The sequence below is a fragment of the Tachypleus tridentatus genome, chromosome 6, assembly GCF_004210375.1.
Source record: "Tachypleus tridentatus isolate NWPU-2018 chromosome 6, ASM421037v1, whole genome shotgun sequence".
In the NCBI taxonomy this organism is placed as follows: Eukaryota; Metazoa; Arthropoda; class Merostomata; order Xiphosura; family Limulidae; genus Tachypleus; species Tachypleus tridentatus.
In genome coordinates this window covers 101,746,721-101,772,055 of record NC_134830.1, presented here as the reverse complement: position 1 = coordinate 101,772,055, position 25,335 = coordinate 101,746,721, and the positions used below count along the sequence as shown (strand labels likewise).

General features: G+C 32.8%; 1 protein-coding gene and 1 long non-coding RNA gene across 5 annotated transcripts in view; one reads left to right on the top strand and one right to left on the bottom strand.

Annotated features, from left to right (window-relative positions):
- Positions 1 to 16,481, top strand: part of LOC143253193 (major facilitator superfamily domain-containing protein 6-like protein B) — a 29,046-nt gene extending 12,565 nt beyond the window's left edge. For 2 of the 3 annotated variants that reach the window (XM_076506628.1, XM_076506630.1), the window contains 4 exons: positions 9,123 to 9,211; positions 13,601 to 15,127; positions 15,647 to 15,814; positions 16,152 to 16,481. In XM_076506628.1, the coding sequence (XP_076362743.1) occupies positions 9,145 to 9,211; positions 13,601 to 15,127; positions 15,647 to 15,814; positions 16,152 to 16,282 (1,893 nt within the window). In that variant the 5' untranslated portion in view covers positions 9,123 to 9,144 and the 3' untranslated portion in view covers positions 16,283 to 16,481. Of the gene's footprint in view, positions 1 to 9,117; positions 9,212 to 13,600; positions 15,128 to 15,646; positions 15,815 to 16,151 lie in introns of all 3 variants that reach the window. The other variant, XM_076506629.1, reaches the window with a different exon arrangement.
- Positions 1 to 24,970, bottom strand: part of LOC143253194 (uncharacterized) — a 41,355-nt gene extending 16,385 nt beyond the window's left edge. The window contains exons 1-3 of one of the 2 annotated variants that reach the window (XR_013029442.1): positions 24,596 to 24,970; positions 23,645 to 23,739; positions 11,118 to 11,278 (exon numbers count right to left, since the gene is read on the bottom strand). This is a non-coding gene — a long non-coding RNA (uncharacterized LOC143253194). Of the gene's footprint in view, positions 1 to 10,884; positions 11,279 to 23,644; positions 23,740 to 24,595 lie in introns of those variants that run through there. The other variant, XR_013029441.1, reaches the window with a different exon arrangement.
- Between the last annotated feature and the right edge of the window lie 365 nt (positions 24,971 to 25,335).

Below are 25,335 nucleotides of genomic sequence, written 5' to 3'. Positions count from 1 at the left end.
CAGTTGGAAGCTCCTTTGAAAGAAGTTCAATCACTTGTGGGTGTGTTTGACATTTCGTATTGGTTTTCAAGGCAACACATGCCTTTAAATAGATGGCAGCTGGTCAAAAGGCAAGGGTGGGCCCACACTAAGCATCTGCCGTGATTGTTGATTCTGACTGACCAAGGTCATCGCCACCTCTACATCATCCTATGCCTTGTAACTGATATGGTTTTTCTGAGATTTTAAAAGGCTTTGCTACGTTTTCAGTGTATTCACCTTTGCAGTTTAAAGGAGCACACACAGTAATTTTAGAATAACCTTTTAAAATTCAGAAAATGTTCTTTTAATATAAACCGTCGAATATAATGTGTCATATTTAAGTACTAGGTGTGACGATAACATAAAAATATTATATAGTCGCCGGAACGATCTGTCTAAAGGTTTTAGTAAGCTACTTGTATATATGTTTAAAGTTATTAAAAACCATTGTCAATTTAAAGAAGGCTCGTGTGTCTCACAAGGACACAGTAAAGTTAAGGTTTTCAGGATACAAATCTACAACTATATTATATACATACATGATGTAACCATTTCCAAATTTCAATATCATCAATTTTAAAGTTAACCACTAGTTTAACATTATCTTAAAATTATGTTTCTAGACTTACTTTTGTGATTGTCAATTTTTTATTAATTACGCTTTCATGAAAAATTGACCCGTACTGACAAAATTTGCAACCTATAGGTATACAAGTGATCCCATGACTATTCATACAAATAACTCTTTCATATGCAAAAGCAGTAGCTTTCCAAGCTTAGCATATTTCTGTAACCGTTACAGAAATACCGTACAGTATTGTGAACCAATGTCTAAAATTTACTTCATCACACCAACACTTAAAGAAATAGGAATGGAAGTAAACAAACGTAATAAATCCGAAGAACACATTTCCATATTTGCAGAAACCTAAAGGTCATGAACAAACTGTCGTGTATTGTTGTATGAAATCCATATAGCCACATTAATGGAAATATCAAACCATCTAAGGCGTTTTGCAAGTTTACATGTGAGGGCTTCTTTGATAGAAACATTTAGTTGTAATTGAACATCTGGTTATTTGACGGGACAGCGGTTAGGTCTATTGACTTACAATGATAAAATCCACGTTTCATTTCCTCGTAGTGACTTTGATCCAAAGCTATATAAGGACGAATATTGTTCTCATTTTTTCTTGCAGGGCCACTCTTAAGAACATACGTATTTTATAATTATTATTATATATAGCACAACTTAAGGCTATAACACGGTTTCCTTTATCGATGCATAATATTAGTATCATTTTTTAATATTTCTTCAGGACTTTCCGTTAAGATTTGAGCAAATTGTTCGGTTGAACCTTAACGTGTTTTACAATGTCTCTGTTAGGGATCACGGGATCGGAAAAAAAATATTGCAATAACGGATATTATAGGGTATGCACAGTAACTTTGCTATCGCTTTGTGTATGTGAGGGGCAGATTCATCAGAGTCTGAAATATTTTCAAGTTGGGAGGGGGGGCAACCAAAAAGTTTGAGAATTTCAGTGTTAATGTTTCATAAGTGAGTTTTGTTTTATTATCTGTTCCAATTGTGGTGCATTTTTCAAATACGTTTTCCTTGAAACTAAAACATGATGGACTGGAATAGTTTTGGAAGACAAAAATGTAAACCCTTATTTTTCGGAACGTTCAACTGAAATTCATTCAAATCTACTTTTATCGATGTATCATTAGTACTTAACTTTTCTTTGCAGTGAGGTTCTCCAGTGGATTTTGTTTGGTTTGCTTTGAATTACGCGCAAAGCTACACGAGTGGTTAAGGCACTCGACTCGTAATCCGAGGGTCGCAGGTTCGAATCCACGTCACACCAAACATGCTTGATCTTTCAGCCGTGGGGGCGTTATAATATACGGCCAATTCCACTATTCGTTGGTAAAAGAGTAGCCCAAGAGTTTGCGTTGGGTGGTGACGACTTCCCTCAGTCTTACACTACTAACTTATGGATAGCTAGTGCACACAGCTTTGCGTGAAATTCAAACGAAACCAAAACCAGAAAAATCTAAACAAAATTTAAGTTTACTGAAAAATATTTATAAGTCGTCACGTATAATAGAAATAAAGTATAATACTTGCATTAAGAAACATTAAACTACCCATGATGCGCAATCAGTTTACCTTCACAATTATTTGCTGATGGACGAATCTTCGACGCTGGAAGAATAAGATCTTCGTCCAGACATCTATTTAATAATATAATCTGTCGTCGTCGATTGTCGTTGAGCAAGATTGAAAGAAAAGCTAATATTCATAATTACAGGTTGTAAAAACGATTGTTATCAATTTTTATTTATTATTAGATAGAAGTAATTTAAATGGCGCAGATGCAGCACGAATATTTAGTACACACTGAAATTCATATATATATCTGGACGAGTCAAACCCTTGCAACAAATTTCTGTCAATCATCCACGAGTCGGACAGTTTTTATATTTTGATTTTCATCTGGTGTTTTTAAGTAATTCCAGCTTAATAAATATATCCAAGTTGTTTGGAGTTTAGTTAATTGTCACAGTATTTCAACGTTTGCGTTATCAGGTAATCAACGAAGCTATATAGTTTTTTTTGTTTTTTAATTTCGTGCAAAGATGGACGAGGGCTATCTGCGCTAGCCCTCCCTAATTTAGCAGCGTAAGACTAGAGGGAAGGCAGCTAGTCATCATCACCCACCGCCAACTTTTGGGCTACTCTTTTACCAACGAATAGTTGGATTGACCGTCACTTTATAACGCTCCCATAGCTGAAAGGGCGAACATGTTTGGTGCAACGGGGATTCAAGCCCGTGACCCTCAGATTATGAGTCGAACGCCTCAACACAGCTGACCATGCCGGGCTGGCTATATAGTTACCGATTCGTTTTTTGTCTTAAAATATATAGTTACCGATTCGTTTTTTGTCTTAAAATATATAGTTACCGATTCGTTTTTTGTCTTACAATATACCATACCACCTCAGCCTTAGTTTATTGAGTATATCATCTGACTACCATAAACTAAAGAAAGAAACTATAAGTCTTCCATTGACGATTTGGTGATCATGGATAGAGTGTAGTATTTAATGAACTTTTCATAACTTACATCTGTATGTTAAAAACATCCTATTATTTTGGTTTAATAGCAGTAACATTTTATTTATGCACATATCTTTTTTTTTGTCGTAACTTTTATTTGCCACCACCTGAGCTGTTTGTCTCGATTATAGTACTTTCTTTGTTGTGTTTAACCGACATTATGGAATGCTGTTTAGAATACTTTATTATAACTAAATACTGAAATGGGTAAAAACATAAATAGTTTTAAAATATTTCTTTGATGATCACCTAACATCATTCACATAGTTACCCAGAAATATGAAGTAAATGTTACATAGATAAGGAAAAATGAAGACGAAACTATACAACTGCACTATTTAGAATAAATACAAGGAAGTTTCATAAGGGTTATCAATAATAGGTTTGGAACTATATTAAATTTTTTAACTTTTCTAATTTGAACCTCATGATCGTTTACAGCTTCAGCCCTACATCACATTTTTATTCAGCGAAAGTTTATATATACTGGTATATTAATAAGTGTGGTTTGTTATGTAATTATCGTGGTTAATGAAATACATCGATGTTTTTTGTTTCGTTTACGAACCAGTGAATACGAGGGATTCTCCCTTTATCACACTGAAATTAAATAAATCTCGGTCTGTCAAAAATGAAGTTAAAATAGTCCGAGAAGATCTGAAATTTTCACAAAGTAAAATAAACCAAGAATTAATTATGATTGGCCTACATTTTGTAACAAAGTTCTGAAGAAATGAAAAACAACTGATATTAGTATTGCCTATCGACGAAGGAAACCGTGTTGTGACTATAATAATCATGTAACTATAATATCACGTGTAAAGATAGCCATAAAGCGCTCTTTGAATGCATTGCAACTGAAAATAATACATTCAGGTATGATTCTTTATGGAGTTTGTATGGGGACATCTCTTCCCCTGGGCCTACTGGCTTGTACATCTTCACGAATGATGTTTTATGTCTATTATTATGAGAATGAGATATGGCAGTAAATTTAAATGATTTCCTGAATACTTTTAATGTGACTGAATTTTAATGAGCTATGAAACCTGTCACCACTGTCCATTTACCGTTAACAACTTTCAGATCATCATATTCTTCAATTATCAACCCATAGAACACATCTTTGGACCAGTGTCAAAGATAGGTTCCTTGTTTGCATTATCCACCAGACACATTGGATCAAATGGTGTAGATATAGAAAAACATCATGCAGCCAGGGATTAACAAAATATGCAGCGATGTCTTAGACATGTCGACCACTTGAAGTAAACGTATTCGCTACTGTTTGTTCGTGTGTTTTTCTTTTAGCAAAGCTACTTCGGGCTCTCTGCTGAGCCCACCAAGGGGAATCTAACCCATTATTTTAGCGTTGTAAATCCGTAGACTTACCGCTGTACTAGCGGGGGGCATTCGCTAGTGAGACAATAAAAATCCTGAGAACTTCACTCAATTCCTCAGTTACTCTTAAATTATGGGATGATATGTCAGGTGAGTTGATTCTGAACATTTTCAAATTCATTATGCTTTCGTCTTAAGAAGAAAACAAATTTAACTATATAATATTTTTCGGTATGTGAATTAGCTACTTTCGAAATTTATGCAAGATGATGACAAACCAGGGTTGATGAAACAGGTTGAGTTAACATAAATTTTATTTTTTGCAGTGTATTGCAGTGTAACGTTATTCCCGTTTTTCCATGTTGCATGTTGCTCGTTTCGAAGTTACACTGTTCAGCGTACGACACAAAAGTTAGTTGCGTGAAAATATAGCGACATCTGTGCTGTAACGTCACACAGTTATACAAATGGATTATATGTACATGGAAAAGATAAATTTCCCTCACGTGTTTGTTATACTATGTATCAAAATAGTTTTTTGAATTTTACTGCAGCAAAGTGTGTTCATCGTAGTTTATTAAATACAACTTATATAATAATTGTTATAGCAAAGGATTTGTTAAGCGTACTATATTTACACGATAACTATTTATTGTTATTGAAATTAATAACTTATTGGTGCTCAGCATGACCAGGTGGTTAAGGCATTCGACTCGTAATCAAAGGGTCAAGGGTTCGAATCTCCGTCACACCAAACATGCTATCCATTTCAGCTGAGGGGGCGTTATAATGTAACGGTCAATCCCACTATTCATTAGTAAAAGAGTAGTCCAAGAGTTGGCGATGGGTGGTGATGACTAGCTGAAAAAAAGCCCTCTAGTTTTACACTGCTAGATTAGGTACAGCTCGCGCAGATAGCCCTCGTGTAGCTTTGCGCGAAATTCAAAAACAAGCAATAACTTAGTGAGAAAAAATTGAAACTCTTCAATGCATTACAATTTTAAACAGTTTTCAGTATTTTATAAATAATATTGTGCTCCCATAGTTTAATTTCTGAAACATGTTCATTCCTTATACATAACTTTTAGTGATTTTCATTTCGTACGAACACAAATGTACTATTGAGAAATATTCCTCTTTTTAAATTTCTTTGTTTGTTTCGAATTTCGCGCAAAGCTGCACGAGAGCTCTCTGCCACCCACCACCAACTATTGGGCTACTCTTTTACTAACGAATAATGGGATTGACCATCGTCTCCACGGCTGAAAGTTTAAGCATATTTGGTGTGACTGGGATTCTAACCCGCGACCCTCAGATTACGAGTCAAGCGCCTTAACCACCTGGCCATGCCGGGCTTTTTTAACATTGTAAAGCATGGTTTTAATGTATTTCAAATTATAATAATAAACCTTAATTTATGATCACTAAGGCTATAATTCAGTATTACCCTGAAAATTCACCGTCTCTTGATAACACGCACTGAGTTTTTGTAAAATATCTACACATAAAGAACAAACAGTTTTGATTGTAAACACATATGTAATCTTGCATTTTTACATCTTTTTTTCAGATGAACTTTTCGTTTCACAGCCTAATTACTTCATTAACATGGAATCAGGGCAATAGAATATAAAGTGTTTACCATAAAATTTATCTTGTTACTTCGTTTAGCAAATATACTTCTAATAAAACATTTAAACGTACTTAGCTGGTACAATTAATCTATAGTAAAAAAAAAGGGTATATTTGTGGGTCTGTGTATGTGTGACTGCCATTACTCCGAAAGGAAAGAACTTAGAAACATAAACTTTTGCACCTATCTTAAGTGTACCCTGAGGATATACACCTTGGTATTGCTACTTATCAGCGTGCGTGCGCACGCGTGTTTTAATAATTAATACTAACGCCATATTTATTTCAAAACGTTGCTTTTTATTTCGAAGATGACAATTACTGTATTTTTTATTTAACAATTTAGAAAAGTAATGATCGAATTTCCTATTCCGTTATATATACATATATGTAAGACTAAAAATTATAAAATTTGACTGTTCTTTTTCAAATAATGCTTGTTTTAATATTTTTCTTTCTGTATATCTCAACTGTTTGGATAACATTTCTTTGTGTGTGTGCGTTGCTCATGTACTGTTCCCTACACTTGTACACTGCCTTTTGCAGCTGTGACGGAATTCAATTTTGGATTGAAGTTTGCTAGTCTACGAGTGACATTGAAGAGCAGGAAGAAGTATTATAAAAATTAAAGAGCATATTTATATCTACTTCACTATAATAAAAATAAGCTTCTAATTAATGTAATGAAAGTAAGCACTCCGAAACTTTGAAGTTTCACCTACTTACTAAAATTAGTCCAAGTGAAATGTTTTTAGCCTTAATTGAAACTTCAATCCATAAAATTGGATAAGTTTTCTAATGAGTGCTAAAATAGATTAATTTTGTTTTTTTTAAAAAGCAGGACAGAGTTTGTTAAACTAAAAATGCTCTATTTCTTCAGAACCGTATGGGAAACATGAAAAATATAAAACACGTAGATGAAATATAAACATTGTAGATTAAGTTAAAGTTTTTAATTACAGGCTGTTAGCGCAAATGCACGTTTACTGTTTACAAATGCCACAAAAAACCGGGTTTCGATATTCGAGGTGGGCTTAGCACTGATAGCTGTGTAGCTTTGTCCTTGATAACAGATTCCTGTCCTATAGGTTTACTTAAATAATAAGAAAGATGTATATATATATATATAACTGGGCTTGATGTAGTGTAGTTTTGCGTTTAATACGTTTAATAGCTTAAACTGTTTAAGATATTAATATAAAGATGATGAAGCTATTTTAAAAAACGCATTTACAATTATTTAGCAGATGGGAATGACGAAATACAATAAGAACTAATTTCACAATATCTCTTTTTACTTTTAAAAATAAGTGGAAAAAACAGACTTTGAAACATGTGAGATGTGAAGGTTTTCCACTTTGGTTCAGAGTGCGGATATAATCATCACGGATTTTGTTTTTAAATTGAAAAATCAGTTATAACGTGATTTTTTCCTTTTGTACACTGGGAGCTCTTATGAGCATTTCAGACAATTTCAAAATTACCAAAACTAAAACTATTTTATACAAAACACCTCATTAAACTGTTAAAGTCTTATTTTTATTATCTTTGTTATAATACTTAAATACGATATCTAAAAACATAGAAACCTGTTTTAGATCCCGTTGTGGGCAGAGTACAGATAGCCCTTTGTTCTTAATAACAAACAAAAACAACATATAATAAATTACAAGAACTACTGAATATCATAAATCTATCTACAAGAAAACTAAAAACCAATAATAGTAAAATTGTACTGGATTAGTATCCGATGTCTTCAACCACAATTCCGATAGTATTACATGATATTCAGATCCACAGTAGACTTAAATCTATATACTGAGCCAACAGAACATAAATATCTCTATAACCACTATACAGTAGTCTGTTGTTTATCATACATTAAGTAGGCACTAAAATAACGTCAGAGACGTTTAACGTTGCAATTTGTACTATCGGGACGTCAGTCAAAGGTGCGCATGCCATGAATGACGAGAAGAATTACGTACTGTGAGATACAACACATCATGACATATGAACTACAAAAGCAAGAAATAAAAATATTTATTACTCTTAATTATAGTTGTATTTACTCTTGAAACAGTACACTTTTGGGGACCTTGCGATAATACACCTAGTATAAATATCCATGTATTTGAAATGATGCAAGTTCAAGAACATAAGCTGAATGAAGCAACAACAAAATATTGGGTTCTGTTTTGTTACCTTCGCCACCGAAGGTTATGTTTTTACCCCTGTGTGAGTTGGACGAAATTTTATATAATTTTGGAGTATTATCCAACTTAGAAGTGATTATATTTTGGAGGGACAAAGTCACAACAAGGTTAGAAAAAATTCGAAAGAACCCTATCTCTTAACAAGGAACCGATTTTCACACGATTTTTGCTGTATAACTCATTCGGATTTTGATGAAACATGGAGGAAATGTGTAGGATATTATTCCACATTGTCCTGTGGAAAATGTTTTGTGCCTGTTGATAAAGACGGACATACGAACAGATTTATCTACATTTTTTGTTTGAACTTAAGCACTAAATATGATCAAAGCTTCATGTCAGAGGTATGCGCTTTACTGAATGCCATTCTAGTAGGCCTGGCATGGCCAAGCGCGTAAGGCGTGCGACTCGTCATCTAAGGGTCGCGGGTTTGCGCCCGCGTCGCGATAAACATGCTCGCCCTCACAGCCGTGGGGGCGTATAATGTGACAGTCAATCCCACTATTCGTTGGTAAAAGAGTAGCCCAAGAGTTGGCGGTGGGTGGTGATGACTAGCTGCCTTCCCTTTAGTCTCACACTGAAAAATTAGGGACGGCTAGCATAGATAGCCCTCGAGTAGCTTTGTGCGAAATTCCAAAAACAACAGCCATTCTAGTTCAATATGTTTATTACTATTTAATTTTGCTTGAAGTTTTCATAAAACATTTTCTTAATTTTTTTGCCTACAAAACTATGTATCAATTGAGCTATAGTATAAATAAAGGTGAATTTGTTTGTACTGTAGAGAGTTTGACTGCTAGAAAACGATGGCTTCTTTCCATGGTACCCGACAAATGATACCACTTACTGTGATTATCTTCTTCCTTTTCACAGGTAAGCTATTAGCATTTTATTTTTTATTACTGCAAGTAATTTTTATTTTGCACTAATAACTGTGATTGCTAGATATATAAAACTCGTGCTTTTTCGTCTCGAATGCAATAGATAAATAATTAAATTTTGATTTTAATTAAAAAACTCTTCATTAACAAGTTGTGCTGATTGTCAGCGTATCAGATTTATGGGTTACACGTTGTTGTTTTTCATCTTTCGAGAAAGATGTTTTGCCAAAAATATATACAAAAACTTATTTGCTAAACACAAAATTCATCAATGTAGCAGTTTGTTTAAAGAACATTTGAATGTATGAAACTCCTTTGTTTCTAAAGTTTACACTAATTTTTTGCGCGGTTAATTATTCCTAGTTATAATATCACTTTTATTTTGTTTTCTGTCATATGTTAAAATTTATTCTTTTTATTTAATAAGTATTGTGTACATATATATTTATTTTTCTTATCGTAATTCTTATTGCGTCATCTATTGATATTAATGGATAACACATGTTTACTATTTTACAAACGTAATATTCATTTCCAAAATTATTTGTGTATTAAATTAATATTTTCATGCTAAACTGAAAAGTTACATTAGAAGTTTTAATATAATACTATAGTATAAACACTTAATTTTTAATATATCATTTTAAGTTTACAAGCTTTAACCTACATGTTGTTGTAAATATCTACTTTTATGAGATATTTAAATGAAATCAAACGGTAGCAAGTAAAATACCATTGATTATGGTATTTATAAGTAAGTAATATGGAGAGAAGTTGACCTAATATAAATTTGCTGGATCAAGTAAAATTTAAAAATAACCTCGCATAATATTCTCCCTGAAACATTGATGTGACTATTATTTCCTTTTAATTGATCCCCCCCCCCAATGAAAATCTTAGACCGACTTCTGAATTCAACTTTTAAATAAACTAAATACGTGTGTGAACGTTACTGACATTGAGATAAGTATTTGTGGGATATATTGTAAAAAGTATTTTACAGGAGTTAATGCCATTGTGGAAGAGATAATGGTTGTTGCATTATAACATTCACCTGTTCTTTGAATATAAAATTGTGGTTTGTGATTGGGTGTAATCGGCCCAGCATGGCCTAGCGTGTTAAGGCGTGCGACTCGTAATCTGAGGGTCGCAGGTTCGCATCCCTGTCGCGTAAAAGTATAAGTGAAGCCTTTAGACGTGGGGGCGTTATAATGTTATGGTCAATCCCACTATGCGTTGGTAAAAGAGTTGTCCAAGAGTTGGCGGTGGGTGGTGATAACTAGCTGCCTTCCCTCTAGTCTTACACTGCTAGACTAGGGACAGATAGCCCTCGAGTAGGTTTGTGCGAAATTCTAAAAACAAACAAACAGCTTTACGTGTAATGTTTACAAGTAGGAAAAATTTAAAAAATAAAATAAATCTTTTGTGAAATTCTGTACGTTATAAAATAATATAAACTATTTAAAGCTAAGACAGTACATGTAAGATCATTGTTCCTTTTGTATTTTAATATTGAAACTTTTCTTATCTTCGTAAATTTTACTTTTCATCTTTTGAATGATTGCGATACTTCATGGATTATCAGATACTGCATAAATCGTACAAGATCGAATTAACTTACAAGTGTTTATTTGTATATATAAAATAATAATTTGACACCCTTACAGAATGCATTATTAACTAGATTAATTTAGTTAAAGTACAATACAAAAAACTCCAGATTCGAAAACAAACACTTTTGTGTTTGATAACAATTATGTTATCATAAATATAAGACTAAACATACGTCCTCAAACTTAGTCTGCGAAACAGTTCTGCGTACAAAGACACTGAATTTTATGTGAAAGAAAATGGGAATATATATTATTACCGATATTATTTAAATCGTTGTAACTTACTCTGATTCTATTTCTCACTTTGTTTTCCATGTTTACGTATTCCTATAAAATGAATTTGTACACATATGCGTGGCTTTCATTACTTCTTTAAGAAAGGCAAGACTCTTTGTTAGAGGAACTGCTACATTTCGCATGTGGTCCTGAGGTTTTCTTCAGCTGAACTATTAATGAAAGTAATTACCATCCAACTGAGGAATTAAAATATCATGCTGCTTTGTTATAATCACATAAGTAGTATTGTCAATACAAAGAAAATAAGCTATACATTTAAAAAAATGTAGTAATAAAATATTGTTTTAAGAATTTTTATAACTTTCATAATAAACAATTTTATACAAAAATAACAGAAGTTTATATTTAAAATTTAGTGCGTGAACGGATTTAATGCATTTAAATATAGATTTAATATATTTAGAAACAAGAGCATTAATATAATTTTTTTAAATTGACCACTTTAGAGTAGGTCAGATTCAGGCCTAGTGCTTTGCATGTCTTGACTGTATATCCGATAACTGATGGTTCGATACTCTTTACTCTAAAAATGTGCTTCGTACTTTTGGCTCCTGGGAGTGCTCTAAGAATAAGTGACAAATCCTTTTATTCGATCATGCCAGAATACCCAATAGATAGTGTGAATTATATTGACAAACAAAAGAACAATATTTTTCACTTATCTATGCGTCTCAGTAAAATTAATGATTATCTTTGTTTAACTAACCCAAATTAATTAATTAGAATAAGTGAAGACTTTAATATCAGAAAATGTATATATATACTGGGCTAAAGATTACGTTATCTCTATTAAACAACAGCAAAAAATTATATTATTTAGATAATAAGATTTATAGTTTATACATAGCGGAAGGTAGAATGCCAGTGTTTGTTTGTTTTTGAATTTCGCGCAATAAATTGGTTATCAGTGCTTTGTTCTATTTTTTACGTTTCAATTAAAAGTATAATAAACCAGCAACAAAACAACAGTGAAAATAATTTAAACTTTAATTGAATAAAAATAAGTAACTATTTGTACTTCTGTATAAATGAAACATTTTCAGTACTTTCCCTAGGGAAGTGATTAATACATTTCCTTTTTTTCATTTCAAACCCTACCTCAGATCATATGGTATTTCTATAACTTTTATAACCCTTACATTCTGGATTTAGTCATTATCTTATATGTTTCAGTGTGATAGCTTCAAAGACATGATGGTTTAAGGAATTTTTCACTTTCAGAGGTTAACTTGCAAAAATATCCAACTGACTTTATTTTAATGTTTGAAGCATATTCGTTAATCCCTCATAAATCTGTAGGAAGTACCTGTAAGAGATATGTAATAACATATACTAGGACAAAAATGTAACAATAATTAAATAATACTGTAGCATTAAGAACTGAAAAGTGAATATATCTTAAAGTTATCATAAACTTAAGCAATTGTAATTAGCTTCTGGAAAGCACCTCATTAATTTAATAAGTAAATAATCGTTTATTTATCAAATTCGATTCAAATCCCACTAAATAATACTGAAATATAAATATGAGTAATATATCTCATAATACTCAATGTAGAAAGACTCCTTGGTTCAGGCTAGTCTTCTCTAATTTAGAACTAGTAATCAAATAGAACATCCACTTATCAGAACCCTCTGCCTCCGTAGCTACTCTTAATTGATTAGTTGGATTGGCTGTCAAAGCTATAACGCTTCCATAGTTGAAGGTGCAGAACGTTTGTTTGTTTCTTTAATTTCGCGCAAAGCTACACGAGGGCTATCTGCGCTAGCCGTCCCTAATTTTGCAGTGTAAGACTAGAGGAAAGGCAGCTAGTCATCACCACCCACCGCCAACTCCTGGGCTACTCTTTTATCAACGATAAAATGTGGGATGTCACATTCTAACGCCCCAACGGCAGAAAGGGCGAGCATGTTTGGTATGACGGGGATTCGAACTCGCAACCCTCAGATTACGAGGAAAGTGCCTTAACCACCTCGACATCACTGATTATTACAACAAACCTTTTAATGAATGAAAGTAGTTTTAAGAATTCCGATCCTGAAAATCAAAATGTTCAGTAATGTTCGTTGTACACCATTGTATTTGCTGTAGGGATTCAAGAACCAAGCAAGACTATTTTCGTTTAGCAATATAAGATACACGTGTAAAAAAAGTTCCATGTTACTTTTAATTATCATTATTAGAAATTAATTAACCACTACGCCTACAATAATTATTTCATTTGCTGCTTTATAAATATTCTAAGTTTTGGATTTTAAATAAAATTTTTAATATTTATCACACAGCTGGGAATTTTATGCATGCAATAATGTATGCAAAAAAAAACGTTTCGCTGTTTTATAACGTTATTTTTGTGTTTTGTTTCATATAACTTTAAAATATGTTCATTTGCCTGTTTTGTATGCAATTTATTTAATATTTGTATTTGTAAAGCCAAATGGCGTGATTTCTTTTTTTTTTCTTCTGACAGCTATTGGTTGCCTAACTCCGTTTCTTAGTATCCATATGAGAGACCAGGGACTCACTTTGCGAGAAACTGCTTACATCAACATGGTTGCTGCTTTCTTTAGTGTACTGGGACCGCCACTCTTTGGAACTATATCTGAAAAACACGCCAAGTATAAAACGATGTTTGTACTAAGTTTACTATTATCAGGTTTAGCGTATACTGCTCTATTGTTTGTGCCTAGAATAATCAGGACTCCCCGACAGCCACTGGTGGAATTTGATTGTTCTACGGCTGTCAATGTAGAGAAGTGTGAGAACTGGGATAGCTGTGCTGATGCTGCCTTGGATACACTGAACCTGACAACCTTCCATTTGTCTGAATGTCAATACAAATGTCCTAGTTCTTACGCTGCTAATGTTTCTTATCCCCTCCATGTGTGTTTCCATGGTGATGAAACAGACATTTGTATTGTTTACGAACCTTCAGAGGAAAATGCCACAATCAGTTTCAACTCCCGATTCATCTCGTGGTATCACGATGAATATAAAAATGTCGATTCTTCTCAGTTATTGGACAGTAATTTCGATAGTCCGTCTTTAATTAATATTTGCAGTTTTAAACCTGTGGCACCAATTGTCGTGAACAAAAAGCATTACACAGAAATAAGTTGCCGTCCTTTACCTGAGAGCTGCTTTATTAAGTGTCATTTGGGTCTTCAAGAAGGCGATAAGCAATTAAAACCAGCCCCGTGTGTTAAAATTATTGGAAATCCAATATTGACCTTCTGGGCCTATCTTGGCGTTCGAGCTGTTGCTGATCTTGGTTTGGTTACGGCCGTTTGTCTGCTAGATGCAATTACTATATCTAGCACTAATGATTATGACGGGACCTACGGTAGAACTCGAGTCTTAGGAGCACTTGCACTAGCCATTTTTCCTCCTATTTCTGGATTTTTGATTGATTACTACAGTGATATATCGGAACAACCAGATTATTCACCATCTGTATTCATTTTTGATGGCTTAGCATTGATAACTTGTGCTCTCGCTGTCGCTTTACCTTTGTCAGCAGGGTGGAAAGGCAAATACATTGTTACTCCTGAGAAACTGATGAAAAAAAAACATAAATTCTGGTCTCTCGAAATGATCTTTCTTCTATTTTTAGTGGTGGTGCTCGGGGTACAGTGGGGGTACATTGAGACTTTTATGCATTGGTTCTACTCAGACTTGGGTTGTACCAAGTGGCAGATTGGATTAACTCTTACTGTGGCCTTCATTTGTAGTTTACCTTTTTTGGCCATTTCGAAAAACATGGTGCATAACATTGGAAGAGCCAATCTTCTCGTTTTTGCATTTCTTTTCTATGCTATCCGATATGCTGGAATTTCGTATATAAGCACTCCCTGGTGGACCCTTCCTTTTGAATCTATGGAAACTTTTTCGTTAAGTGTAATGTGGATTGCAGCAGTTTCTTATGGCCACAGTCTCGTACCCAGAAGTTCCCATCTTATAATTCAGTACCTTCTGAACATATTGCATTTTGGAATCGGTAAGAGTGTTATTATAATTTTTGTCAATATAAATTACTGATAATTTAAGTCAGTGATATTTCGGTATTTATTAATGCTTATAAAATTCACTAGTTGTTGTGTATCGTTTAATTTCAGCAAGATCAATTCATACTGACAGTGACTGGTTAATTAGTTTCAGAACGATAAAATAACTAGAGAAAACCTACGAAAACTTAAGAATAATTGAGATTTCGTGAAGGACTTGACCCGTAAGATTATTTTCTTGGAAAAGATTTATTCACTATCAGACATCTAAAAAATCAAATCAGAAGTGGATAACGTTTGTTCGTTTACATAAACGAAAAAGTAGAAATGTGTAGCGTTTGCAGATATTAATCTAAAATATTATAATAATTTGAGCTACGTGATATTAAAAATGCATCTGTGAATCGTATTTGTTGAACTTTTTACGTAGTTTAACGGCACATTTTTTCCCACAATATGCAGAGGTTTTTAAAATAATATTTTCATCTTCTTGTGTATTTTCTGTCAAAAAGGTAGAGGACTAGGAAGTATTCTGGGTGGATTTTTTATGGAAATGTTTGGAACTAGACAAGCTTTCCGTGGGGTGGCAGTCTTCTCCGTTGTGTTAGGCCTTTTGTACCTTACTATTTACCATTCTTGTCTTAAAAAAAGCCGTAGACCAAAGAATAAACACCTCCCGAGTATGTATATAGCTTACTTATCTTGTAAGTAAAAACTGAAATAATGTAATGTAATAAAAGTATAAAACTGAAGAAAAATGAATTACAATGAAAATACTTAGCCCTATGTGCTAATTGAATCACAAAAGTTAAAAGTTTTGGCAAATAACTAAAGACGAGGAATTTTTTCTGTGATATTTTAAAATATTCATTTTCTTTGTTACACAGAGTTCATAATTCTTTATACTGTTTTAATATAAATATATTCAATACGTAAGAGTTATCTTATCAGTTCGACTATCGGGATTTTGTAGTGACCACTTTTAATATGTTTGCTGTTTTTTTTATCATGTTTCAGAAATGGCAAATGGTGGATGGTATCCCATGAACGAATCAATAGCGAATGGTGAGACGAAGATTCGTCATCCAATTCTGGCGGATCAGGACGATTCTGATGTTGGAGGTCAGAATGAAGAGAATGCCAAATAAGAACGGATTTTAGAGTTTCATGTAAAAATGCTGGTCATATTTTGTTGTTTTTTTATATGGCTCAGAAGAGATGAAAAGTAACCGTTATGTCATGTTGTAACATCGTCATTGGACAAAATCCTTTTCACGCCCTCATTGAATTGTTCAGCGGAAAAAAAAAGCTATTAATAAAACAGCTTTTAGCTGTATTAGAAATACAGTAACGTTTCCTGTTTTAAATATTATATTGTTCATTTTAACTGCTTAAGTGAAAGTAAGTTTGAATTATAAGAACTATAAACTATATTATAGATTTGACACCATATGTTTCGGAAATAATATCTGTGTTAAGAAACGGTACTTTCAAAGTGTAAGTGACAACGTATCTAAAACATATGCAATTTGGTCTTTTGGTCAGAAACAAATGTATGCAAAGAAAATTTCTCAAGAACATGGTAAAACAACAGCCCCATCTTTGTCATCATGTAATTTATAGAATAGCATATTATTCGCTAGCTTTCTATGGCACAGTAATGGCAAAGATTATTAATATATTCAGTTTAGCAATAAGTGCTTAACAGTAACTCATATTAACTAGTTGGTAAAAGCTATACGCGATTTAGTTCTCTCTTCTATTATGAAAATATATGCACTGTGATTGAAGTTTTACTTTATGTGTGTAGTGCCTACGTATTATTTTACAAATGTAGTAATCTTACTCTTATATGGTGCGCTTCCATTTGTGTATATTTCTTCGACATGTACATTGTGGAAGTTTATAGTAAAAACTCGTAATGAGAGAGAGAGATGCAAACTTTAACAGAAATGTTTAGTAAATCATATTTTAGACTAGTGTTAAATGTTGCCATTTATTCACATGTTATTCTGCTCGTTAGTGATTTTAATCAAGTAAAGTAAATAATTACGGGAAAGAGTCACTTGATCAGACAGATTAACAATTCTCAGGCAGATGTTTCTTTCGTCCTCATTTAACTGCTAAGTTTTATTTAATCCATTTTTTAAAAGCAGTTTCTGAACGCGTGTAATATTACGCCGTTAACGTTTTTGTGTCACTTATTTGCTTTTTTGCTATGTAGTTATGTATTATTTTAACTGATCTAATCTTTATCGTATTTTAATTTCAGCGATTAAAACTGTATCCAAAAAAATATCATAACATATTTTTTTTAAAGAAACGTGAACATTTTGGGTTTATATACATTTTTCTTTGCAATTTATTTACTTGTCGCATTTATATGTTTTAAAAATATTATATATATATAGGATATTCATCGTGATAACCAAATTCTTTGTGAAGTTTATTTGATAAATTGATTTTAACTAATTACTATTACTTTATCAGCGTACGTTACTGCTAAATATTATTTACTTTTAATATTTTGGTATAGCCTATTCATTTTTTCACATCGTGAATACTATAGTTTACTTGCTTCAAGTTTGTTCGTATACTTTAATAAAGTAATTGTTTTGAAATTGTAAACATATAGCTATTTAATAATTAAAACAAACAACTTGATTTTAGAAGGTCCTCTTACATTCTTTATGCTTTCGTTTGTTTTAAAACTCTAAATATATTCAATTTTAATAATTATAGAAAAACAATTGACTTGTTTAATGATCGTCAACAGAGTTCTAACTGCAGTAAATTCGGAAGTGCTTGTACCACTAAGCACATAACTTTTTTACCTGTTTTTGCAGTTTGGAACACTTACCTCTAGACGAAGCATTTAGATGACAAACATGATGGTCAGTAAAACTAAAGATAGTAAGAATAGTGCTACTAATATGACCAGCTATAGATCTAGATTCCTTCCACATCTTAGGCTAGGATATCACAGTTTTAAGTTTATTAGAAGATTACCAGTTTTTTCATTCACAAAAGTAAGAACAACATCTGTCACTACTGTAGTTAAGACTTTCACCCAATTTGACATGTACTCAGGGAATTAACCAATTGGAAGTAAACAAACATGACCTAACAAACATGCTGTTTATTTTATTTTCTTGGCTTAATTTCTTAGCCTGAATTCGAGTTACAGCACACGAGGAAACACATCTGGATTTTCCTCAACAACAACATTATCTTTTGATGAAACAGTAGGTAGTAAAATGAACGTGTAACGGTAAAACAGTTACAAAAGTTATCATAGATACTAGATGTAGTTTCTGATTCAAACTGTTTTTTAGATATAGATGTGAGGCGCCAAAATGGACCCGTTCACATAACTAACACAATTCAAACCTTTCTAATCTTCATCAGTACACCTGGGGTCCATGTGGATCCCGCAGATAAGTATTTTTTAATAATTTTTTTCAATGACCACTTATATTTTTATGTAACTATTACATTATCATCCTCTGACACAAAAATGGTAAAACTTTTGATGTTTTGCAGTCGAATAATTTTTCTGAATTAAAAACTTGCATGGGGTCCATGCGAACCCCAAGTAATATACAGATTTGGAACTCTTTGTCTTCATAAGGCATTGTGTGTATGAACTCGCAGAGATTACCCATTATGATAAACAGCAATTACCTATTTAAATCTCTTGATGTGAAGTAATGAGCACAAACTACTTCAGAGACGTCTCCAGAATCCCAGTGCAATGCAGAAAGGCGTCAAATCTGCCTTTGTAGATTTAGACATTTGAATGACAGAAGACAGCATGCTGGTCAAGATGTGCCAGCAACAAAAACTCGATGTTATTTTTGCCCAAGAATGGCGGACAGGAAAGTCTGTTAAACCTGTACAGCATGTGGAAACCATGTCTGTGGTGATTACTCCACACCCAGTGTACAGTGTGATGAGTGTTTGTAAAATGACTGGCAAAAGATATGAGAAACACTTTATGTTCACTCAGAATAAGTTTTGCTTATATGTTGTCCAAAATTTGGCATTAGTTTAGCTCTGAAACAAAGTTTGATGTAGTTCGACCCCCTTGGGTGCGTTGGGACCCTGAGCACATTTTTGTATAATTTGGTGTTGTTTGTTATAAATTCTAGAAATCTGTTTCTTCATACAGTATTTTATTAGTTTTAATTGTGAATGTCAATTGGAGAAGAAGATGCAGAAAACAATAGTAAATTTGAAACATATCTTAGGTGTAATTACTATGTATATATACACAAATTGGATATCATTGGTCATCATTACACTTCTCTTCTGTCATCATCAGAGTACCTTACTATAATGACCCACTGGTTTATGACATATATTACGATTATCAAGTGAGAAACAGATTACCAGATTTTGTGGATAACCAATGATAACAAGATCACACTTTATGAGATGCAATCTATTTTGTTTAGCCATACCTTTTCTAAAAAAAAGAGGAGTATTAGTTTTAGGAAACCAAGTAGTTAAATCAGGTATAAATTTAGCATCAGACGTCATATAAGATAATCTTTTTTGTTGATACCAGGAAACAACACGCAAAAGAAGGATCTCAAGAGTTCACTCAATATGTCACACAAATTGCTCTATCTAATAAGGGACTGGCATTCAGAACCACTATAACCAAGAGACAGAGAACATCGAGTCCTGATATTTTTTACAAATAATTATGCTCCTTCTACCTCATGAAAAGTCCTTTTAGTGTATATAGTCAGATCTAGTTTTATTTTTTCTTCCTCCTACACAAGTGTTGACTGAAAAGGGTCAATAAACAGAATGTTATCGTTATTCATCAGTGAGTACAGCAGACAATCGAATTTTATATATAAAGATCGGAAGATGAATATATATATCTGGCACAATCGTATCTACATGTGAAGGCAAAAATTGTTAAAGGTGATGGGACGAAAATAAAAACAAGAAGTATTTTATGGTCAATCGGTTTCTTCATTCTCTATCTTCTCAAGTCGACAAATGACAAACTAATTTTCCATCTCACAACTTCTTTGTCTGTATTACTATATAGGAACAATACTGAGTTATAATGGAAAAGCCAAAGAAATCTGAAGTATGTCGATGAGGGTAAAAGAACATGGTGGGTAGTTTTGACGATCTCGATTTCAGTGATGAAATCAGACTGTTATAAAAAAGATCGTTTTTCTGTCGTCCATTTCATGGTTTGGGCCACTTTTTCAAAATGTTGGAAATATTTAAATAATGGTATGTAAATATATAATTCAGAGTTGTAATTTTGCCTTGGTAGATCGGAGTTAAGTCTAATTTCCATTTCTTTCAGCCTAATTTCTTTCTCAGCTTTGATATGGGCTTGTTTCTTCTCTCTTTCGGCTTCAATATGGCTTCCTATTTCTGGGCTTTGAGTCTTAACTGGATTATAACATACCTTTATCACTCAACTCTCACTGGTTAGTGGAGACACTAGAGTATTACCCTAAAAATGCTTCCTCAAACAACAAATCATCATTGACTAAAATTTCAACAATATGCTTTTTTCAATCATTTTTCTCATTGATTTTTTTAACCTCTGATTCTAAAATTTTAGCATTTTCAAGCAATTCAGTTTTGTTATATTTTTCTTTTTGTTCGAGGGAGTGTGATTCAAGAAAACCTTGCTAATCCGCCATGATCAAATCTTGTTGGCAAGATATAAATTTAAATTTAGAATAAATATAAAGAAGTTTGGATTCTAGCTCAAAAAAAGAAATAATTTTCTGATGCTGAACTAGTAAAAGAAATACTGCTTGTGGTCATTGAAACTGTTGAAGAATTATGATTCAAAAATAAAAGATGATATTCTTCAAAAGGTAAACAATTTGCAATTAAATCGAAGAACCATTGTCCGCAGAATGCTAGAGATAGTGAAAGACATAAAAATCAGTTGCTTGAGCAACTAAAAGACTTTTGTATTTTTATTTAGCACTAGATGAGTAAACAGATGTTAGTGTCACTACACAGCTGATACTTTGGGTTCAATATGTAACTTCAGATCTTCAAGTAAGGGAAGAGGTGCTTGGCCTTTGTGGATTACGAGATTGGACATGTGGGACGTTGTTCCCGCCATGACTGGACCGAAATTAGGATTTGTTTCTCTTTTTTTCAGCATTTAACTGAAAATATTGTGAAGTCCACGCTGCCATCTATCCATTGCTTTTTGCATCAGGAAAATTTATGTGCTCAGATGTTTAAAAGTGGTGAATTGAAAAACGTTGATGGACATTGTTGTAAAAATTGTGAATTATATTAGAAGTGGAAGCTCTCTCATCCATCGAAAGTTTGTTGAGTCTTTGAAGAAAAGCAGTAACTGTACTTTTGTTGATCTTACTGATTTTGCAAATGTAAGATGGTTAAGTAGAGGAAAGTCTTGGAACGGTTTACTTCCTTATTTCCTCAAATATCTTGTTGAAAAAGGTAAGACTGAAAAATTTCCCTGAAATTGAAACTTTGTTATGGCAGAGTGATTTGCACTTTCTGTGCAACATGATAGCTCACTTAAATAATTTGAATACGAAGCTTCAGGAAAGAGGTAAAATAATAAGCAAGCAATGACAGAGTATTCATGAATTTCGATTAAAACTATACCTCCTTACGGAACAATTTCAAAAGAATGATTTCACACATTTTGCAAAGTTGAATAGTTTTTTAGAAAATAATAACTTTATTTTTCTGATGCTAAAGATGATCTCAATGTAAACTGGATGAAAACCCTATTTCAAAAATTTGTTTCATGTTTCTCCGAATTTAAAAATTTGAAACTTATATTTGAATATTTGCATGATTCATTTTAATTTGACTTGGGAAAGTTCATGAAGGAAATCACATATTTTTGTCTTTGGATAAGTGTGAATTTGAAGAAGAGATGCTTACCCTGCTAAATGTAGAATACATAAAGTGTAAACAAAAATATTCTATCAGAGAGATATGCCTCACTATTCTGATAAATGAGTCTTGCAAATTTAAAGATAGCAATTTCAAAGTTATTTTCCATGTTTGGATTCACATGGGTGTGTGAGTCAACATTTTTTACGATAGCTTTTCTCAAGTCTAGGTACAGATCTCGGCTAACTGACATATATTTAGTGGCAGAGCTAAGATGCTCATTAAGCATAGCTATTAAGCCAAATTTCACGAAACGTGTTGATGAAAAACCCATAATTTTCACACGGAAGGGTAGTTGAGATGCAATTATTTTGATTAAACTAACATCTTTCCATTTTTTTTTGTATAGTGTCCAACGTTGTTTTCATTAGCAACAGTTGTTTACCCCCTGATCTAGCAATTTCTACATAGTAACACGCCCTCTGATGTTTATGACTTATGAGTGAAATATATATTAGGTCAGTACTCTCGATGCATCATTACGTTTACACGGCCTTGTCAAAATTGATTCCAGATCATGTTTGTTTGTTTTCGATATGTTCGAGCTCTCGGTACATGTCGAAATTGGGTGAAGGTCATATTTGTTTACTTATGCCCCCATACTAGCGTCTTAACTACTCGCTACAACACAGAAAACCCATCGTATACTGCATAAAACAATAATGCATTGTCCAAACCAAACAACAACAAAACAGCTAAATCAATGTTAAACCCACTCAGCAAAAAGTTCCTGTTAGTGTAACAAATTATAAATAAACGTCAACCTCAGAACCAGAATGTGTGTTTACTTTGGTTTATTTTGATCTCCTGGGCTTGCCTCTACGATCTCAAAGCGTAAGAACATTAATCAAAGTGAACTATAAAACGTGGAAGGTTCTGCAAGGACAGTCCTTAAACTTACATATTGTCTTTAAACTTATTAAAGCAATTATTATAATATCTTATACAAGTTGCATGAATGCGGAAGTCTTCTTTTATTTCTATATTAAATTAGCTTCGGTTTTAAAATTGTGAACTCTCTAGATATTGATATGTTGATTTACAAAAAGCCCTTCATTTAATGATTCTTATACTGTCATTTTAGTAAAATATTTATATCAACAATTTAAGCTATTTTCTTTTGTTTGTTAATAAACATTACTGTTTCCACATGAAATGGGGCCCGGCATGGCCTATCGCGTAAGGCGTGCGACTCGTAATCTGAGGGTCGCGGGTTCGCGCCCGCGTCGCGCTAAACGTACTCGCCCTCCCAGCCGTGGGGGTGTATAATGTGACGGTCAATCCCACTATTCGTTGGTAAAAGAGTAGCCCAAGAGTTGGCGGTGGGTGGTGATGACTAGCTGCCTTCCCTCTAGTCTTACACTGCTAAATTAGGGACGGCTAGCACAGATAGCCCTCGAGTAACTTTGTGCGAAATTCCAAAACAAACAAACCACATGAAATGTGGAAAAATGGGATATGCTTATTTTGATACTTTTGGTCATTCAACATAAGAATACACAAACAAAAGTTTAAATCTACAGCAAAATAAAGCAATAAATATTTGGTGCTATAAATGATTGAACATCCTATACCTCGCCCAAAAGATTCGTCTGGTTGGAGAAGGAAGTCGACGAAAGTCATGTGACATCATAGTTTCACAGAGAGCGAATAGTTCCAAAGTTTGACGCTAGGACATATAGTTCAAAGAGAGTCTTTAGAAGAATGATAATCACAGAAGCAATAAATATTAAGGTTCCAAAGTCTGATACTAGGGTGGATAATTCCAAAGTTTGACACTAGTATGGGTAGTTTAAAATGTGTATTTAGAAGATTGATAAGCACATTAGCAATAAATATTAGTTTAAAGTAAAACATATGTGAAACATTATTTTTTCTTATTAATGTAAAACAAACTGTAGATACACACTACGTAACGAAAAATATTTAATTCTTTATAGTCCTTAGCACGATATTAGATTATCTTTAGAATCAACATTAACGTTCTTACTTGAATAACAACACTAATCAGAGCGTGTAAATAGAAAGTTAATATTTTGTTTTAAATTTGAATATTTATATATCGTACTTTATGAGTATCGAAATACCAGTTCAGTCTACAATTTACATAACGGGCTTGTTTCCCCTACTGAGATAAATATTCAAAATCTTTATTATTCATTCTTAGGACAAATTAATTTATTCATTAATTAACTTTAATGAAGTACATTTCAAATTTATTGTTTCCACAAATTACTATAAATACAGTAGTTTATCCCGCAATTGTAAACAGTACATATAAAATATTAGTTTAGTATTATTTTTATGGTTAATTTTATAACTTATATTTTCACTTAATTATAAATTTGTTCAATAATAAATACATAAAAGTTTTAAAGCTCTGTAAGATCATTTTACTCCAAATAAATATAGTGACACTGATATTCTATTCTATTAAACTTTTATAGGTCAATTAATTATTTAAGTAAACGTCTCAAAAAGGTTTTTATCATAAACACAAAAAGAAAAAGAACAGCAAAATTTACCATCTGATAGAATTCCACGACTTCCGTGATGTTCTGTAGAGTATTCACTTCAAAGTACAAAACACAAGATCACCGAGACAAGTGCTAAGTTTAACTTTTAATGCTAATACATAAACAGCTCATTACACACATTTGAAACAGACAAAACTGTGATTTCATACTATAGGTTAGTTACTCGATATCAGATAATCTGCTTACACCCTACATACAAGCAGAAGTATTACCAATTCGTTTAGCTCACGCACTGACACTGTTCGTGTGATGAGTCACATAATGCGTATTTCAAGAATACTGAACATTCTGTCTGCTTTACGTGTGTTATAACATCTGTAGCAGACATTCTTGCTTGATAATACTTAAAGTTTGTATTACGCATGTAGCACATTCAATTATGATTAATTTTAGAGTTGTTGATTATGTTTGCATTTTACTTTTTCTTTCTGAAATTCTTAGAATAATGTTTCATATAAATTAAACTGCCTTTCCATTGTCTTTCACAATTATAGCAGAATCGGTTTAGAAATATATAAATGTTAGTGTTTATACAGAACACTATTTTGAATATAACCGAGTAATTGATCAACAACCAACTTAAAATGGGAAAATTCAACGTTTTTGTATTGGTCGAATGAAATTTCGTATTTGTTCCAGTTTTCATCTTTATTTCTGTGAGTATAACAGAACAAGAGCTCAAAATATACATTTTTAGTCAATCTCCCTATTCGTTGGTAAAAGAGTAT